Here is an 18444-nt window from a genome sequence, read left to right as displayed (position 1 = left end):
GAACCTTTCAGGATCCATCAGGCGCCTGGGGTGGAACCATCTAGTTAGTTCCGCCTCCCTGCGGCGAGGGGTAGCAGTATGGAAGTTAAGCCTAATGAGGAAATGATCAGACCATGACAAGGGTTGAATAGAAATATCCCCTAAATCTAGATCATTCATCCACTGCCCAGAGACAAAAATCAGGTCGAGCGTGTGTCCCCTATTATGGGTGGGGTCTTGAATTAACTGAATTAGGTCCATAGCCGTCATGGAAGCCATGAACTCCCGAGCTGACTCGGATGTCTCGCCAATGGAAGGCAGATTGAAATCCCCCAGGATCATAAGCCTGGGGAAATCAACCGCCAATCCAGCTAAGACATTCAGCAGCTCCGGCAGGGCCGATGAAACGTAGCAGGGAGACAGGTACGTAACAAAAAGGCCTACCTGAACTCCAAGGCCCCATTTCACAAAAAGGGACTCACACCCGCCTATCTGAGGCACAGTGACCTCCTGAGGTCTGAGACTTTCCCTAATAACCACCGCCACCCTCACCCCCGCCCCTGCCCTGGGCTCTCGGCTGGTGAAACCCCCGGAAGGATTTTCCTCTGGAAATCCATTCCTACTCCCATTCAAAGGGTGTTCATCCCAAATTGTATAGTTAAAAGTCTGTAGAGATAAAAGTCCAAGTGCTTCCCCGCCCTCCAAAAGGATGCAAATGACCAGCTGTCTGCAAGGGGAATATAAATCCTTCCATTCTCCACTATCCTGTCAGAGCTGAAGAAGCTTCTTGGGTGAGAAGGGAAACGTCTTCAAAAGAGAAAAAAACAAGAAAGTCCAGTTGCCTCCTGAAAAAAACACTTTTGGGACGATCGATCCAAGACCCTCATAATAGGTTGGTCACAGGTGAATTTACACATGTAGGTTTTGGACAAACAGATAAATGCAGTTCAGTAAAAGAAAACTCGATATTTTCCTTAAATATAACAGAGACTTGTCAAAAAGTGTACTGTAGTAAGGAATAGAAAATTAGCCAGTACCTCCACTCAGTGTGCCCTGAGGATCAAATGTGTCTCCACCTAGAGTGACTGTTTTTGTCATTATTCTTTTGTCAAAGGTGACTCTCTTGGCATTATCCATGTTATCGCAAACCAAGGCCTGCCCAAAGACATACTCCATTGCCTTTTGGATTTCAGAATCGTAGCCCACCAGACTAAGGGCCAGATTAACATTGTCATCACCAACCTAGTACAAAAAGAGAAAGTGCAAACTTCAGGAAAAGAGGGCCTGACTCAGGATTTATTTTTTCCTAAATTCTATAAGAAAAGTGTATAGAGATTTGTTTTGAGCTTATGGTCATTATATCATAGTCTGCTGCTGGTTCAGACAGAAGCTACTTATAAACATCAACCAGACTGCATCCTAGTATGGTAATTGGGGATATACAAAACGCAGCCTTGAAATTTGATGTCAAGGAAGTCTGTTTGCCCCCTAGAATGCCTCTGTTGTGGGCCAGTCATGGAGGCTGGGGAAGGTTTCGACGAGGGCTCTGCATTAGAGGCAGAGATGGGGCCAAGGCCATCTGGCAGTTTTCAGCTGCCTTTGGAACTAGACAGCAGTGAGGCAGAGGAACAGCTGGAGCCTGTTCCCAGTGTGTGCATGTGCAGAGCTGTCAGAAGAACAGCTAAGAAATCAGGGTCAATTTAGGAGTAAAGCCACAGGTGGATGGTGAATTCCCCCCCCCCCCCATAGGAAATAAAAGAGGAGCCAAAGGGGAGTGGGCCTTTGCAGGAAACAATTCGTTTGTTTGTTCATTTGTTTCAGGAGTGTGAAGATCTATCCATCAGAGACTCTGTGCCAAGTCTTTCCTTGCATAGCACTGCATTTGGAAAAGCTAGATATAAATTCACCTTTGAAAGACTGTTTACCAGGCCTTTGCTGAACGTGAATGAGAGGAATTCACATTCGTTTAATAAAAGTAGTTTTGTCGGGATCAGGATTCTGCATCGTGATTTTTTGTGGAAGCCTAGGTCAAAAAAGCCTCATATTCAGAATCCTGCAAACCATTTTTTCTTCTGGAATATTTATTTGTGAGAAATTACAATGTCTTTGTAACAAATGGATGATAATATTCCAAGTGAAAAATGAAAAATTCCCTCCCTAAAAATAATGCATTTGCGCTGAGTGGTAACTGCAACTCCCAGCATTCAATGCAGATTGTGAATTCTGGAAGTTGTGATCCCCCCACATCTGGGCAACGCTATTTGGAAAGGGTTAGTGAACTCCATCTATTTTAATCTCAAAGCTACCGCTGCTAGGATAATCACTTTGCAATTGAAATATTAAATTTAATATCATTAAAATAAAATTACACTCTGATGGAGATATGTATTAAGAAAAATAAAGAACAAGAAAATACATATTAAAAATAATTGTCTGGTTCATAACAACATGCGGAAAGCTGAGAAAGAGAATTTTTAAAAAAACCTCTCCGTATAGAAATATGTTCAAAACCTCCACCAAAGAAAATATACCAAGGTTTTGGCCACTTTGATAGTTTCTTTTCCAATACATCTTGATGAAATTTTATTCAGTGGAATAATAGTATATCGACGTTTCAGTTCCCCTTTTTCTAACAGCTTTTTTCCAGTAACCTAACAGAGAAGAATTAAAAAAAAATCACGTATTTGCTAATCCATTTTAGCTCCAGCTACTGCTAAATTTATTACAGTAACAAAATATATAGTGTTAAAACATGTCTTGTTAAAACATTTTTTTAAGATTCATCTAATTTATCATTAATAACTATATACAATATTATATACATTGTACGGGTAGTCCAAGACTTAAGACCACAATTTGGCCCAAAATTTCTGTTGCTAAGTGAATCAGTTGTTAAGCAAATTTTGTCCTATTTTACAACTTTTCTTGCCACAGTTGTTAAGGGAATCAAAGCAGTTGTAAAGTTAGTAATATGGCTGTTAAGTGAATTTGGCTTTCCCCATTGATTTGGTTCGACGGAAGGTCTCAAAAAGTAATCATGTGACTCTGGGACTCTGCAATCCCTATCATACATATGAACCAGTTGCCAAGCATCTGAACTTTAATCACATGACCATGGGAATGCTGCAACGGTCTTAAGTGTGAAAAAGGGTCATAAGTCACATTTTTCTGTGCCATTGTAACTTTGAACAGTTCACTAAGTGAACTGTTGTTGAGGATTATCTATATATTTTTCTCACACACAAACTCTCTCTACACCAAGGATGTCAAACTGGCAGCCCACAGACCAGATATGTCATGCACAGGCCACTCCCACCCCAGCTCCGCGAAGGGACAAAACTTCACAAAACATGACAGTGTGACACCATGCGTTGACACCTGTGGTCTACACAAATGCTATACAGTAAAACTTCTGGTCACAACCATAATTTGTTCCTTAACTTTGGTCGTACACAGATTTGGTCGTGACCCAAACCTAATTTAGGAAATTTGGCGCTTACAAAAAAAATGGCCCTGAAGAGGAAATCGGCTGCAAAAAAAATAATAATGAGAATTTTTTGGTCAGAACCCGATTTGGTCCTGGTCAGAAGCGTTCGTGACCAGAGATTCTACTGTATGCAAGTTATTAAATATAGTTTAAATGGTCATCTTAAATATTACAAAAATAATACAATTAAGAAATAAGAACTCTTTTTTAATTTATCAGAATCATATGCTTAAGCAATTACAAGTATATCATTCGGATACACTCGTTAATACAAGTCTAGCTCCTATTTGCTATTAGATCTGTGTTTGGTTTGCTGTTAAACAATTGAGAAAAGACCAGAAGTGATATGTTAAATAACATCTTTGAGAAACGCACCTCAGTGTCCACCACAACATTATAAAGTCGACCACCAGCCACTACTTCTAGTGCTGTTGCTGTAGAAACATCTTTCACAGTAATCAGAGACGCAACCAGTCCTTTCACACGATCTGCATTCCAGTTTGTTTCTGGATTTCTTGAAATCAATTAAGAAATTGTTTTGTGAGACTACATGAAGGCTTTTAGTATGTATATTTCATTGATACTAAATAATATTGTGAAATCTCTTGCCAAAGACAGAATGTTTCTTCCCAGTTTCCAAGTTGAACTGTAAAACATTTTAACATAATTCTTGTCTGGGAACAGAAAATACAATTTAATGTTCTGTAGTTTCACCTGTATTCAAAGCGTAGATTGGGGAACCTGGCCAGGAAAGTTTCATAGGATTCCCTCAAACGATTTACCACACGGGATAACTCCTTTTGCTTTTCTAAAAGACGTTCTTCTTTTTTATCTGGAAAAGACAAGGAATAAATAACATTATCCAGAGTATTTATTTCTAAGGATTCAGAAGAAGCTGATTAGACAGAAGCTTATAACCTGATATAGAAGCTACCTAATATAAAATGGGCAAAATGGGCACCATCCAGAGGTGGTATTCAACAGATTCTGACCAGTTCTGGAGAACCGGTAGCAGAAATTTTGAATAGTTCGGAGAACCGATAAATACCACCTCTGACTGGCCCCGCCCCCACCTATTCTCTGCCTCCCGAGTCCCAGCTGATCGGGAGGAAATGGGGATTTTGCAGTAACCTTCCCCTGCCACACCCACCAAGCCATACCATGCCCACCAAGCCACACCATGCCCACCAAGCCATACCATGCCCACCAAGTCACACTCACAGAACAGATAGTAAAAAAAATGAATCCCACCACTGGCATCATCTGTTACTAATTGATCATATATTCTAGCTCATATAGATGCAACATCACACACCTATGTACTAGTAGTCCTCGACTTACCATAGTTCATTTAGTGACCGTTCAAAGTTACAACGGCATTGAAAAATGTGATTTATGACCATTTTTCAGTTATGACCTTTGCAGCATCCCCATGGTCACTTGATCAACGTTCGGTTGCTTGGCACAATCAGTTCATATTTATGACCATTGCAGTGTCCCAGAGGGTCATGTGATCACCTTTTGCGACCTTCCGACAAGCAAAAGCAATGGGGATGGCAGATTCACTTAACAACTGGTTACTAACTTATCAACTGCAGCGATTCACTTAACAACTCTGGCAAGGAAGATGGTGAAATGGATCAAAAGTCACTTAACAAAGGTCTCACTTTACAACAGGAATTTGGGGCTCAATTGTGGTCTTTTGTCAAGGACTACCTGTGCTACTGTTAGTGTAGAAGATGTTCAAATTGAGCCTGGGGTTACTGCCCTCCAAGTAAGCAGCACTTCGTCTTGTTCAATGTGTGAAACCAAACCCCTCCATTCGAGAAAGCAAACAAACCTTCATAGTTGAGCTTCTTCATTTCGTGTTCAAGTTTCTCTTTCTGTTTTTTAGCTGCTTCAAAGGATTCTTGATCTTTCTTGTAGCCACCATCCATTTTTTTAACTTCACTTTGTTTAGTCTTGAGCTCTTGCTGCGCGTGTTTCAGCTTCATCTGAGCCTTCGAAAAAATGAAATGTTTAGTGTGAAGTTAGGATTCAAATGTTTTACTCTGGAATGAAGTTGACTTTCCTAGAAACAGTCATAAAAAAGTAAGCATTGTAAAGATTCTGCCTTTATATGCACCAAACATCTTTACAAAGGTGGGGAATGTTGGCCGTTTAAATGGATAAAACTGTCAAAGGAAGATGGTCCTGACTGTAAAGAACAGAAGGGGAAAACCACAAACCCCTTGAAACATAAAAATGAGCCTGAAAATGTCAGCTCTGCCCTCTCTATAGATGTCTTTTTGAAGGATTCCCCAGAAACAGGAATGGTTGCCCCCAGGTCCCAAACGTTTATCCAGTCTGGTAGGGGAAACAATATTTCATGCAAACATATCTTATAATAGTTGAAGGTAAGACAAGAACATCCTGCAGAAAAGAGTTATATCCTAATCCTAAAAATAGGAAGATGTGCAAAACATCTTATATACCAATGATGGCTAGCCTTTTTGTCATGGTGTGCCAAAAATGTGCGTGCACACCCATAATGCAATGCGTGTGTGACATACACACCCCACATGCCCTGTGTATGCAAATGAGACCCCCCTTGTGTGCACTCCACGCATCGCACTTGACCCCCCCATGTGCCTCGCCCCCACACGTGTGTGACCCCCCTGCGCTTCCCTGCCCCCTGGGCATGCATGCACAACATCCCCATGCATGTACATATATCTCCCATATGCGCCTGCAGTCTCCCATATGCACCTGCCCCTACGCATGCGCTGCAGAGACCCGAAAACCAGCTGGCCAGCAGGAGGCACGCATGCATGTGCAATGGAGCTGAGCTGGGGTGCCCGCAGAGAGGACTTTGCGTGCCACCTGTGGCACGCCTGCCATAGGTTTGCTATCACGGTTATATAATGTTTTCCCAAATCCACATTAAGGAAACAATGATTTCCAAGAGAACAATTTGGGCAGCCAACTCCTTTCTCCAGCTGTAATCCTCAGTGCTAAAATCTAATGACAATCTGGCCAAGAGGGAATGAATCAGGAAGAATCGGACTTCTCTAAAGTATAGAATAAAATGTACAAGTGGCTAGAAAACAGAAGCCAAGACAGAAAATAGAGAATACAAATATATGGATATAAATAATGAATACTATTATAAGTGTTAATACTATGTTTGTTAAATCATAGGACAAGGTCATAGTGAGAGGAAGGCAATGCAGAAGGGAGAATTACAAAAGCTAAGAAGGAAAGCCGATAGAGAAAACTGTAAAATTATTGTATATTGTTTTGTATGTTCTGTGTTTTGTTTTGTCTTATTGTGTTTTTTTCCCTTTGCTGTGTCTTCCCTATTGTTTTTAAAGATCAAAACATTTAATAAAAATTATTTATTAAAAAAAAAGAATCAGGAATTAATATTTAATCAGAGAAAGTGACTATTGCCAAGAATGTTCTTAACATGCAATCGTCAAGGGAAGGCTGGTGGGGATTACTGTGCCTATGAATCGCTCCCCTATTGCAATTTTTAACAAATGCCAATTTAGAAAATGGATGCTTTTAGGGTCTGACCAATGAATGTGGGCAGAGCAGAATATATTTTACAGTAGTACCCATTGGCTCAAATGTCCTGATGGAACGTCAGAGAAAACATTTCAAAAAATGATATTTACATTCTCTTCCAGCTATTTAGGGGCATATTAATAGAACTCGGGAAGAGGTGTAGAATCCATGGCAGCAAATTAAAATTCAAGAGAGCCCATAATAGAAGATGAAAAAAAAAAAAAGCTCATCTTTAATGTAGAAAATATATACTGGATTCCAAAAAAAGAAACCCTCTTCTTCAATCCCTTCCTTATTCCGGATACTTCTTTTTATCACTGCTTTTGTAGTCAACTATCTGCCTTCATGAGTTGAAATCCCACAGCTCACAATAGTGTTTAAGTTATTTTTGATACAGGTACTCCTTGCTTAACTATTTGAAGTTATGAGAGACCCCCTCCACCCAAAAGCTACTTACAACCCAATTTTAGAGTTCCGATGGACACTGGCAACTGTCTCACTTTTATGGCCGATTGCAGTGTTCTGTGGTCACGAGACCACAATTAACAATGTTTTTCCCCATTCCTGACCTTTTTAAAGAGTTTCCAGCAAAAAACACCTATAGGAATACATAGATTTGCTTCTTCATGTCCACAGCATTCCATTAACAACAACTGCATTCACTTAATGACCACAGCAAAGAAGTAATAAAAGTGTCTGGTCACATGACTTACTACCGTCGTGACTTATGGCAGAAATTTTGGGCTCCATTACGATCGTAAGACGGAGTGCTGCAGTGGCCTAGAGGTGGAGCTCTCGCCTCACAATCAGAAGGCTGTGAGTTCGATCCTCGGTAGGGGCAGATATTCCTCTCTTTGGGCACACTGAGAATGTATCTGCCGAACAAAACTCCACATTGGCGACAGGAAGGACATCCAGCCATTAAAACACTCTGCTAGGTCCATTCGGTTGCTCAGACTTCACCCGGCAAGGGATTATGTGGTCATTAAAAGGAGATTACGATAGTAAGACAAGGACTATCTGTACATGGCATTTGAATCATATGGTGCACCAATTTGCCCAGACACACATTTATTACTTACTTGTTTTGCTTCTGTCTCTGCTTTGCTTATGTCATTCTTGCAAGTCATCATCTGTCCAGCAAGAGTAGCATCTTCCCCATCTTCACTGCTGGACAGTCCAGCTGACACTGCATTGAAATGCTGCTGTGCTGCAGCCAGACCCTCGGTGTCTTTATTGTTTTCCTCCTGAAGAACACTCAAAGCATCTCTCAACTTCTTCACTTCTTTTTCCTTCAAGGCTAAAGCTTTAGAATCCTAAAACAAAACAAAAGTATGATTAAAAGGCTAATTTAAAAAAGGAAGAAATATACAAATTAATAAGAAAAGCTAAGTGCAAACCTACTTAATAGTTCCATAATAATAATAAAGTTCCAATGAAAGTCGAGAATTAAAACAACAGTAACCCTAAAGGAATAATTAATTTGGCTGGCCAATCCTGAATCCGGGGCTGTTTTGGCGCTTTTCTGCAGTTTACATCACATCTACATATAATTATTTAGAGATAAGCCTCATAAAGTTTATTTATGTGGTCATAAAGTAAAACGTCACATGACTGTGCCAAGTTATATCAGTTTCAGCTGTAGGTCATTAAATACAATGTCATGTGACCAGGTCGGCTTTCCCATTCGCTTTGCTTGCCTGAGACCAACTGTGAAGGTTGTAAGTGGTGACCACGAGACAGTGGGATGCTGTAACCGCCGTACATGAACACTGGTTGCCAAGCAACCGAATCGCAATCACTTGATCATAGGGACGCTGTGACGGCCACATCTTTGAGGACCAGTCATAAAATCTCCTGTTTCGGTGTCATAACTTTGAAGGATCACCAAACTAGGGATCAGTAAGTGAGAACTATATGTACTTTTAAAATACTGTGGTATCCTAGTGTAGAAGTATACAGTACACTATATATTTTCAAACATACGCTTATCAGGAATATAATTGTACGAGGGGGGAAATAGTGTATATTTTAAAGAGCATTTCCATTGCTTACCTCTTCCATTGTTTTAATCAATTCATTCCGCTTTTTCTCTTCACTTTGTAAATTTTGCTTTTTGATAGCAAGGGTACTTTGTACTTTGGTATCAGTTCTCTGAATCTCAGCAAGACCTTCCTCTAGAGAATGGAGTGCACCACCAAATTCCTACGGATACAATTTGTTTTAATAGAAGCAGATTTATGTTTGCAATAGTACCTCTACACATCTTCCTCAGGGCCTTCACTCTCACAAGAAAAATGAGAATGAAACAAAAGACAATTAACAATTAAAATCCTTCCCTGAATGTCAACTTCTTGAATGATTCTGTGCCAAACAAAATCTAAACAGGAACCTAACTGTGGAGCACACGGAAAAGATCTTTTCACAGAAAAGCACATTGTCTATGCTTACACATCATACAAATAGTATGATGCTTACTTCATAGTATCGGCTTAACATGCTCTGTGATTGTAGCCCGTTCAGTATTTTATGCCAGTTTGTGAGTTAGCGCTCTATGAATCCAAATATTAAACATGCTTGCTCAGGGTCCTGAACTATAGCAAGTTTGAGCCTTTTTGACCTGGCTATAGCAATATAGCACTTAGACTTATATACCGCTTCATAATGCTTTACAGCCCTCTCTAAGCAGTTTACAGAGTCAGCTTATTGCCCCCAACAATCTGGGTCCTCATTTTACCCACCTCGGAAGGATGGAAGGCTGAGTCAACCTTGAGCCAGTGAGATTTGAATTGTCGAACTGCAGGTAGCAGTCAACTGCAGTCCAAACACTGCGCCACCTCGGCTCTGTACCACTGTTTAGTGTTCAAAAGTGGATTAACACTTACAGGATTAGAAACAACTTCTGGACAAAGGCCCCTCTTTTTTGTTGTAACCCATTGTTACCTAGTTCACTGGTCCCCAACCTTTCCAGCTTGGCAGACTTGCAAGGGGGGGATGGTTCTGTGAGAACGGCAGGTGCATGGCTGAATGTGGCTGAATGTGGCACAAGCATGAGTACTTTCCACTCGCACAAATGGAGCTTCGCACGCACACACACACCCCTGCTTGTGCAGCCCAATTCCAAGTGGGCTGCAGCCCAGTAGTGGGCCGTAGTTCGGGTGTTGGGGACCCCTGATCTAGATAACTGGATAGATGTACTGTCAATCTGAACACTTTACTAGCTTCTAGTTGTTCAATTAATTGTATTAAACATGTTTCTAATGTCATCATTTCTTCAAACAAATAAAACTTTCTAGTTTTATTTTTTACACATGGGCAGCCTATAATTTTAATAAAGTGGATAAAAAATGAGTTTTACTATTTGTACTAGCATACTGTAATAAAGTAACTGGAGGGGTCTTACTTGATCCCTTTTCTTTTCCATCTCTGATATTTCTTTGCTAAGGTCCTTCACTTTCTTCTCATTTTCAGTCATCTCTTCTTGAAGTTTTGAAATGCTGTTTTCCATCTCCTTTAGCACCTCAGCAGAATGTCCCTTGGTTTCTTCAGCTATTGTAAACTGATACGCCACATACAGACGGTTCAGATGTTCTATCTCTCTCACAACTTTTTGGTATTCCAAATAGGAGGATCGTTCCTGGTTAGGCAAATAAAATAATGCATCATTGACAGCTACAGCAAGCCATAATATACAGCACGGGTGTCCAAACTTGGGAACTTTAAGACTTGTGGACTTCAACTCCCAGAATTCCCCAGCCAGCTTGGACACCCCTGATATACAGGAAGTCTTCCACTTACAGTAGTTTATTTAGTGACAGTTCAAAGTTGCAACCACACTGAAAAAGTGACATGTGACCATTTTGACACTTCTGACCATTGTAGTATCCCTCTCATCACAACAGAGGTGGGTATTCAGCAGGTTCTGACCAGTTCTGGAGAACCGGTAGCAGAAATTTTGAGTTATCACCTCCGACTGGCCTTGCCCCCATCTATTTTCTGCCTCCCAAGTCCCAGCTGATCGGGAGGGAATGGGGATTTTGCAGTAACCTTCTCCTCGAGTGGGGTGGGAATGGAGATTTTACAGTATCCTCCCCCTGCCATGCACACCAAGCCACGCCCACAGAACCAGTAGTAAAACATTTTGAATCCCACTACTGCATCACATGATCAAAATTCACTTAACAAGTGGAACATGAAAGGCTGTAAAATGGAGCAAAACTCACTTAACAAATGTCTTGCTTAGCAACAAATGTTTTTGGTTCAATTGTGGTCATAAGTTAAGGACAACCTTTATTTCGTTAGAATACAGGTAGTCCTCAACTTACAACCATAATTGAGCCTAAATTTCCGTTGAGACATTTGTTAAGTGAGTTTTGCTCTGTTTTACAACCTTTCTTCCCCCAGTTGTTAAGTGAATCACTGCAGTTGATAAGTTAATAATAGCAATAGCACTTAGACTTATGTACCGCTTCACAGTGCTTTTACAGTCCTCTCTAAGCAGTTTACAGAGTCAGCATATTGCCCCCAACAATCTGGGTCCTCATTTTATCGACCTCAGAAGGAGGGAAGGCTGAGTCAAACTTGAGTCTGATGAGACTTGAACTGCCAAACTGATGGCAGCTGGTGATCAGCAGAAGTAGCCTGCAGTACTGCATTCTAACCACTGCACCACCCGGGGCTCCACTAGTAACCTGGTTGTTAAGTGAATCTGGCTTCCCCATTGACTTTGCTCGTCAGAAGGTCATCGCCAAAGATGATCCCATGACCTTGGGACACAGCAACGGTCATCAATATGAACCAGTTACCAAGCATCTGCACTTTGATCACATTATCATGGAGATGCTGCAATGGTCGCAACTGTGAAAAATGGTTATAGGTCACTTTTTGCAGTGCCGTTGTAACTCTGAATGATCACTAAAACTGTTTTAGGTCGAGGACTAGCTGTATGACAGACTAACTGTTCTGCATGAAAGAAACTGAGAGATTCCTTCTCTTTCTTGCGATTCTCCAGTTGCCCAGCAGATGATGAATCGAAGGAAAGGGGGGAATTTTTATTGCATAAACACTTTTCCACTTCCATATTTTTGGATTTTGCCCATGGGTCCAATAGAAATGAAATGCAAAGTGTAATCGCATTGAATCAAATTATTTCAGAATTTCCATTAGCAAGCTAGGATTTGTAACTTGCTTAATAGTAAACCACACTGAATTCAGTAGGATTAATAACAGTATAATAAGCGATAATGTTCTTTGCTTTTGATTGAGGTTGCTTGAACACAATGATTTTTTTTATTAAATAGACAATAGTTTATAATGCTGCACACAATCAGTTCATAGGACTAAATCTAATCAAAGATGGAGTTTTATTGTAAACTGTTCAGTTTAAACTGTAAATACCTCTTTCAGTTTTTGCAAGGTGGGTGTGATTTCTTCCTCTAAAATCTGTAAATGAAAAGCAAGATGTACTTAATTTTTCTATTCTCAAATTGAACCATAGCAATTTTGTTTTCTTAAGAGGACTAATATAAATATAGGATCAAGTAACCATAATGGTGGTACCGTGCAAATTTCTTTGAGTTTTGCTTCTTTTTTCTCAATAGTTTTTTGTGCTGCTAGTTTCTTACACTCATACATTCTTGTGCCAGCTGCTTCTTCAATCATAGCCAATATCTAGAACAGTAGTAATAAAAAAATATAATACAACCACAGATCAAGCTGTTTAAAAGATAATCACATTAATAGAAAGTCATGCTTACCTCTGGAGGCTTCATATTGAGTACTTTGGTAATTCGGCCCTAAGATAGAAAGGAAAATAGCCAGCCATTAATATCTTAGTATTTTAAAGGCCTTATAATAATCTACATATAGTGAATTATGGTGCACATTTCCTTTGGAAGAGAAAGGAGCATCTAGAGAGTGGGACAAAAATTATCATAGCACATTTGGAACAAAACAAATTGGGCAGGATGGTAGCTCATGGAAAGCTTTGTTACTATGTTTTTCCACCTATAGTTTTACAAGGTAAAGAGAGGGATCTTGGAGTTCTAGTGGACAACATTTAAATATGAGCCAGCAGTGTGCAGCAGCTGCCAAAAAAGCCAACACAGTTATAGGCTGCATCAACAGAGGGATAGAATCAAGATCACGTGAAGTGTTAATACCACTTTATAATGCCTTGGTAAGGCCACACTTGGAATACTGCATTCAGTTCTGGTCGTCACGATGTAAAAAAGATGTGGAGACTCTAGATAGAGTGCAGAGAAGAGCAACAAAGATGATTAGGGGACTGGAGACTAAAACATATGAAGAACGGTTGCAGGAACTAGGTATGTCTAGCTTAAGAGAAAGAAGGACTAGGGGAGACATGATAGCAGTGTTCCAATATCTCAGGGGTTGCCACAAAGAAGTGGGAGTCAAACTATTCTCCAAGGCACCTGAGGGTAGAACAAGAAGCAATGGGTGGAAACTAATCAAGGAGAGAAGCAACTTAGAACTGAGGAGAAACTTCCTGACAGTTAGAACAATTAATCAGTGGAACAGCTTGCCTCCAGAAGTTGTGAATACCCCAACACTGGAAGTCTTTAAGAAGATGTTGGATAGCCATCTGTCTGAAACGGTATAGGGTTTCCTGCCTAGGCAGGGGGTTGAACTAGAAGACCTCCAAGGTCCCTTCCAACTCTACTATTGTATTGTATTGTAAGGTGATCAGAGATATTCCTACAATATCCTTTTTGACACTAGAGGCATGCAACCAATTGCAACCAATGAAGAAAGAACAAAATATCATATGTTTCATTCTGGGCTAAATTAGCAGAAACTAATTAGGTTTTGACAAGGAAAGATGAACTTAAAAACAGGAGAAGGGCATATCAAATGATAAAAAGCACCACAAGTTTAAAATCTAGAAGAACAATATAATTTAAAAAAAGGAAGGTTATGAACATATATACTTCATTACCTGCATAATAAGAAAATGAGGATTATTGACATTCAATCCAACAGAGCAGAAGAGATCTTGTACTCTGGTATTGTTTGCATTCACACCATTGATTAAGTATTTATTTCTGCCTCCAATCACCACCTTGAAAATGAATGACAAAGGACTATTAGCATGTATCATCTATCATCTCAAACAAATTGACTATTTAGCATATACTGTTTTTTAAATGACTTAACTTCAAAACTATTTGGAAAAAAGAAATCAAGGTATCATTTTTCTACTTGCACCAATTTTTAAAAATACTATAAGGACATCCTTTACAGAAATGTTTAAGACAGTATTACATTGGCTCACCTGTCTTGTGACCGTTATCTCATCATGATTCTCAAATCCTAGTGGACTCTGCTTCTTATCAAAATTATCAAAAGTGATAGAAACAGAAGCCTTAGTAATTCCAGCCTGCCCATTTTTGTAAACAAGATCTTGCAAGTTGGAAGCTCTCACCTAAAATGAATTTTAAGACAAAATGATATTACTAAGATAAACAGATAGGGATGCTTGGGTTATAGGATTGCATCACAAAGTAAATGTACTGATTCTATCAAAAACAAATATTATGCTACATTTTACATGTGTTGTCAACCCATCATTCCAATCTACAATTTAGTTCACTCAAGAGAGATTGGGTAAGCCAATTTTAAGGGATGTGGTATAGGCAAAACTTATTATAAAAGTTTATCAGAGTCTGTCCTTCTCAAAATATTATGTTTATAAAAATTATTTATGAATAGGCCCATGGCCAAAATTCAAATGAATTTTTCCCCAATGTTATACTTTTATCAGATGAATTTGCCATGTTAAATTTTCATTCTCTTGCAAATAAAGATCAATGTTTAATACATTATCAGGATTTATGTTGAATTTTAAGAAGAGAACCTTCCTAAAATATACTTCAGAGCTAGTCCAAGAGGCAGTAGTAAACATGCTAAGAGCAGGATTTTAAAGGTAGCCAATATTTGAGAGATACATTCTTACCTGTGACAGATTGGTGATTCCCAATAAAAAACAGATGGAGTCCAGGATATTTGATTTGCCACTTCCATTTAAGCCAGTAATAGCATTGAATAGAGGGTCAAAATCATTAACCTCTGTCCTCTGAGCGTAAGACTTAAAACCTTCAAGAACAATTGACCTGATGTACATTTCTGCTTATTTCCCTATAAATTACAAATAAATTCACCTCCAACCTATAAAACAAACATTTCTTCCATTATTCAACAGATCATTTCTATATAAATGGATCATATTCATCCTCTTGATACCAAAAAAGCAAGATCACAAATTAAGTCCTACTGACTTCATCATTATTAGACCTCCCATATTATGTGGGAGCAATTAATATTTGCTTTGTAGCCAGAGAATATATATGAGGAGTTGACAGCGTATCTTTAAAAACAAAAACATTTGACAAAAATGTATCTCAACATGAGAAACAAGCTTATATTAACTATCCTCATTGAGACAAAACCCACAAAATTCTTGGTACTATTTAGGTTGCAGCCCACGCTCTTGTTTATGAGTAAATGCAGTTAGAATAAACAGGTAGTCCTCGATTTATGACCACAATTGAATCCAAAATTTCTGTTGTTAAGTGAGGCATATGTTGCATAAACAATTTGGCCCCATTTTACGGCTTTTCTTACCCCAGTTGTTAAGTGAATCACTGCAGTTGATAAGTTAGTAACACGGTTGGTAAGTGAATCTGGCTTCCCCATTGACTTTGCTTCTCAAAAGGTCCCAAAAAGGGGATCACACGATCGGGACGCTGCAATGGTTATAAGTATGAACTCATTGCCAAGCATCTGAATTCTAATCACATGACCACGGGGATGTTGCAATGGTCCTAAGTGTGACAAATGGTCATAAGTCACTTAGGTGTGTGACGCTGCATCTAGATGAGCTAAATAATAAAGATGCCTATGTTCAAAACACAAAACTTGCAATAAGACATTTTAGATATTTTCCAAACTGCCTATCCGGCATAAGCCAAACAATTGACAAACAAAAACTATAGATCCATCCACGTCTGGCATACCCCGCCCTGCCTTTAAAAGTTTCTACTACGGGTTTTTTTTTTCTTCTAGAAAAGGGAATCCGAATCCGAAGTGTTGGATTTAATCGGATTTACGTCGACCTAAAAATCCCTTGATTGACAGTCTAAAAGTATCCTTTGATTAGTTTAAGATGTGGCGGGAGGAAGCAAAACAAAAAACAAAAACCCTGGCGGATATTTGGGCCCCTAATAATTTAGGGGACTCCGATTCCCCCAAAACGGCATTAGTTCTCACCGCCAGGCAGGGCTGCCTTCCCTCCCAACCGACTCGACCAGCAGCCGCTCCAGCGCCTTTTCGGCTTCCTCCGCTTGAATTTGGCGCGGGGGTCCTTTCGTTCCGTTCCGCGCAGAAGTTCAACTTAGGGCTGTCCCGCATATTGCCTGATTTCTTTATTTTTTTGCTTCGTCAAGAAATCGAGTGAGTCAGGCAATTGGGAGAGGCTACCCAACGAGGGAAAACAACCCGACGGGCTTCTACGCTCCCTTTCATGCAGCAACGCGATTGGTGGGAAAGAGTTAGACCCCAAGCGGAGGGCGGGGCCCGAGAGATTAACAGAGCCCCCTTTGGATTTAAAGCGGCAGTAGCTCCAGAAACTGTTAAATTTTGCAAGGAGGGAATATGGCTGTGGTTGGAGCTCTGGATTAGATGAAGCTGTAGTTTCAGAAGGCTGCCTTATTTTTTGTTAACCCTCAAGTTTCTTTATTATTATTATTATATTTTACCATGATCATGTGACCAACATTCAGGCAGTTGGTTCATTCTTATGACAGTTGCAGTGTCCTGGAGACCAGATCATAGTTATTAAGTAATGGTTGGAAACGTGGGAAAAAATATGGGTTCAGAATGTTAAATTTACAGAGTCACAGAATTTAAGGGAGAATTTTTATAAAATGTTTTACAGATGGTATTTAGATCCTAAAAAATTATCATGCATGTACCCAAATGTTCAACCAAAATGTTGGAGATGCGGGTGCCTAGATGCCACCTTTTTCATGTATGGTGGACTTGCAACAAGGTTAAAGCTTTTTGGACAAAAATATGGTGGGTTATGCAGAATGTATTTAAGAAAAGAATACAATTCACTCCGCAAATGTTTTCATTGGGTATAGCTAAGGATTTCACCAAAGGGGAAACAAAATTGGTCTTGCATATGGTCACAGCAGCTAGGTTGTTGATTGCGCAACATTGGAAAAAAGATTTTTTTACCGACAATTGATCAATGGATTCAGAAGGTGGCGGGGTTCGCCGAAATGGCAAAAATTTCAGCTTTTTTAAAAGCTCAGAAACAGGAGGATTATACACAGGAATGGGTAAAATGGATTGATTACATACAGAATAAATACCAGACTAGGAAGTACTATATAGCCTTTAGGTAAGAATGTTTAGATTGATAGATGATCAGAGTAAATAATATATGGGATGCTTGGAATTGTTAGAGTGGTATACAGCGGAAGTCAGGGGGGTGGGTTTGTGTGGGAGGTGGGGGAGGGTTAGGGTGGAGGGCGGGGCAATATATATGTATGAATAAATTAGAAGATGGGACTAATGAAACATTGTTATTTTAGGAGAAATTTATATTAAGAGTTATATATGTTAAATTAGCTTAGAAGATGAGATCAATGTGCTATTATTAATCTAAGAGAAATTTACATTGTGTTTGTTGGGAGGAGAGGGGGTACAATATGTGAACGAGTAATTTACTTTAAGACGGGGGAGGGGAGGGGGCAAAGTATTTGGTATAATATTTGAATGTGAATTTTTGCGGGGGTGGGGGTGGGGGGGCATAGCATTTGTATGAGATTTACATTGTATGGCGGGGGGGTTGAAAAGGGGGAAAATCTGTTTGTATAAAACTCTTTTAATAAAAAATAAATAAATAAATAAATAAAAGGGGGGTTCAGAACACGCTCTGGGCTCACTCGCCCCGAGGATAGTTATTAAGTAATGGAAGTTACTCCAGCTAACATTTTAAAGAGAATGTTACAGGTAGTCCTTGACTTACTATGATTAAGCCCAAAATTTATAATTATTAAGTGAGACATTTGTTAAGTGAGTTTTTTACGACTTTCTTGCCACAGTTGTTAAGTGAATCACTGCAGTTGTTAAATTAGGAACACGGTTGTTAAATGAATCTGGCTTCCCCGTTGAGTTCACTTGTCAAAAGGTTGCAAAAGGGGATCGCGTGATTCCCAGGTTTGCAGCAACCGTCATAAGCATGAAACAGTTTCCAAGCGCCTGAATTTTGGTCACATGATCATAGGGATGCTACAAAGGTAGTAACCGAACAATGGTCATAAGTCACTTTTTTCAGTGCCTTTGTAACTGAACGGTCATTAAGTGAACTATTGTAAGTCGAGGACTACCTGTATTTTTCA

At 39.6% G+C, this 18444-nt stretch overlaps 1 protein-coding gene across 1 annotated transcript in view; it reads right to left on the bottom strand.

Moving 5' to 3' along the window:
* Nucleotides 1-16444, bottom strand: part of SMC2 (structural maintenance of chromosomes 2) — a 33033-nt gene extending 16589 nt beyond the window's left edge. Inside the window, exons 1-15 of the mRNA XM_081943561.1 lie at nucleotides 16304-16444; nucleotides 14991-15202; nucleotides 14310-14459; nucleotides 13974-14096; nucleotides 12772-12810; nucleotides 12575-12685; nucleotides 12413-12457; nucleotides 10419-10652; nucleotides 9071-9220; nucleotides 8098-8331; nucleotides 5307-5466; nucleotides 4181-4298; nucleotides 3842-3980; nucleotides 2511-2630; nucleotides 1017-1221 (exon numbers count right to left, since the gene is read on the bottom strand). Coding sequence (XP_081799687.1) covers nucleotides 1017-1221; nucleotides 2511-2630; nucleotides 3842-3980; nucleotides 4181-4298; nucleotides 5307-5466; nucleotides 8098-8331; nucleotides 9071-9220; nucleotides 10419-10652; nucleotides 12413-12457; nucleotides 12575-12685; nucleotides 12772-12810; nucleotides 13974-14096; nucleotides 14310-14459; nucleotides 14991-15158 — 1996 coding nt within the window. The 5' untranslated portion in view covers nucleotides 15159-15202; nucleotides 16304-16444. The remainder of the gene's footprint in view (nucleotides 1-1016; nucleotides 1222-2510; nucleotides 2631-3841; nucleotides 3981-4180; nucleotides 4299-5306; nucleotides 5467-8097; nucleotides 8332-9070; nucleotides 9221-10418; nucleotides 10653-12412; nucleotides 12458-12574; nucleotides 12686-12771; nucleotides 12811-13973; nucleotides 14097-14309; nucleotides 14460-14990; nucleotides 15203-16303) is intronic.
* Between the last annotated feature and the right edge of the window lie 2000 nt (nucleotides 16445-18444).

The sequence above is a fragment of the Natrix helvetica genome (genome assembly GCF_964273705.1).
Source record: "Natrix helvetica genome assembly, chromosome: 2".
NCBI lineage: Eukaryota > Metazoa > Chordata > Lepidosauria > Squamata > Natricidae > Natrix > Natrix helvetica.
The sequence above is the reverse complement of the archived record's forward strand: the minus strand, read 5'-3'. Positions and strand labels throughout refer to the sequence as shown.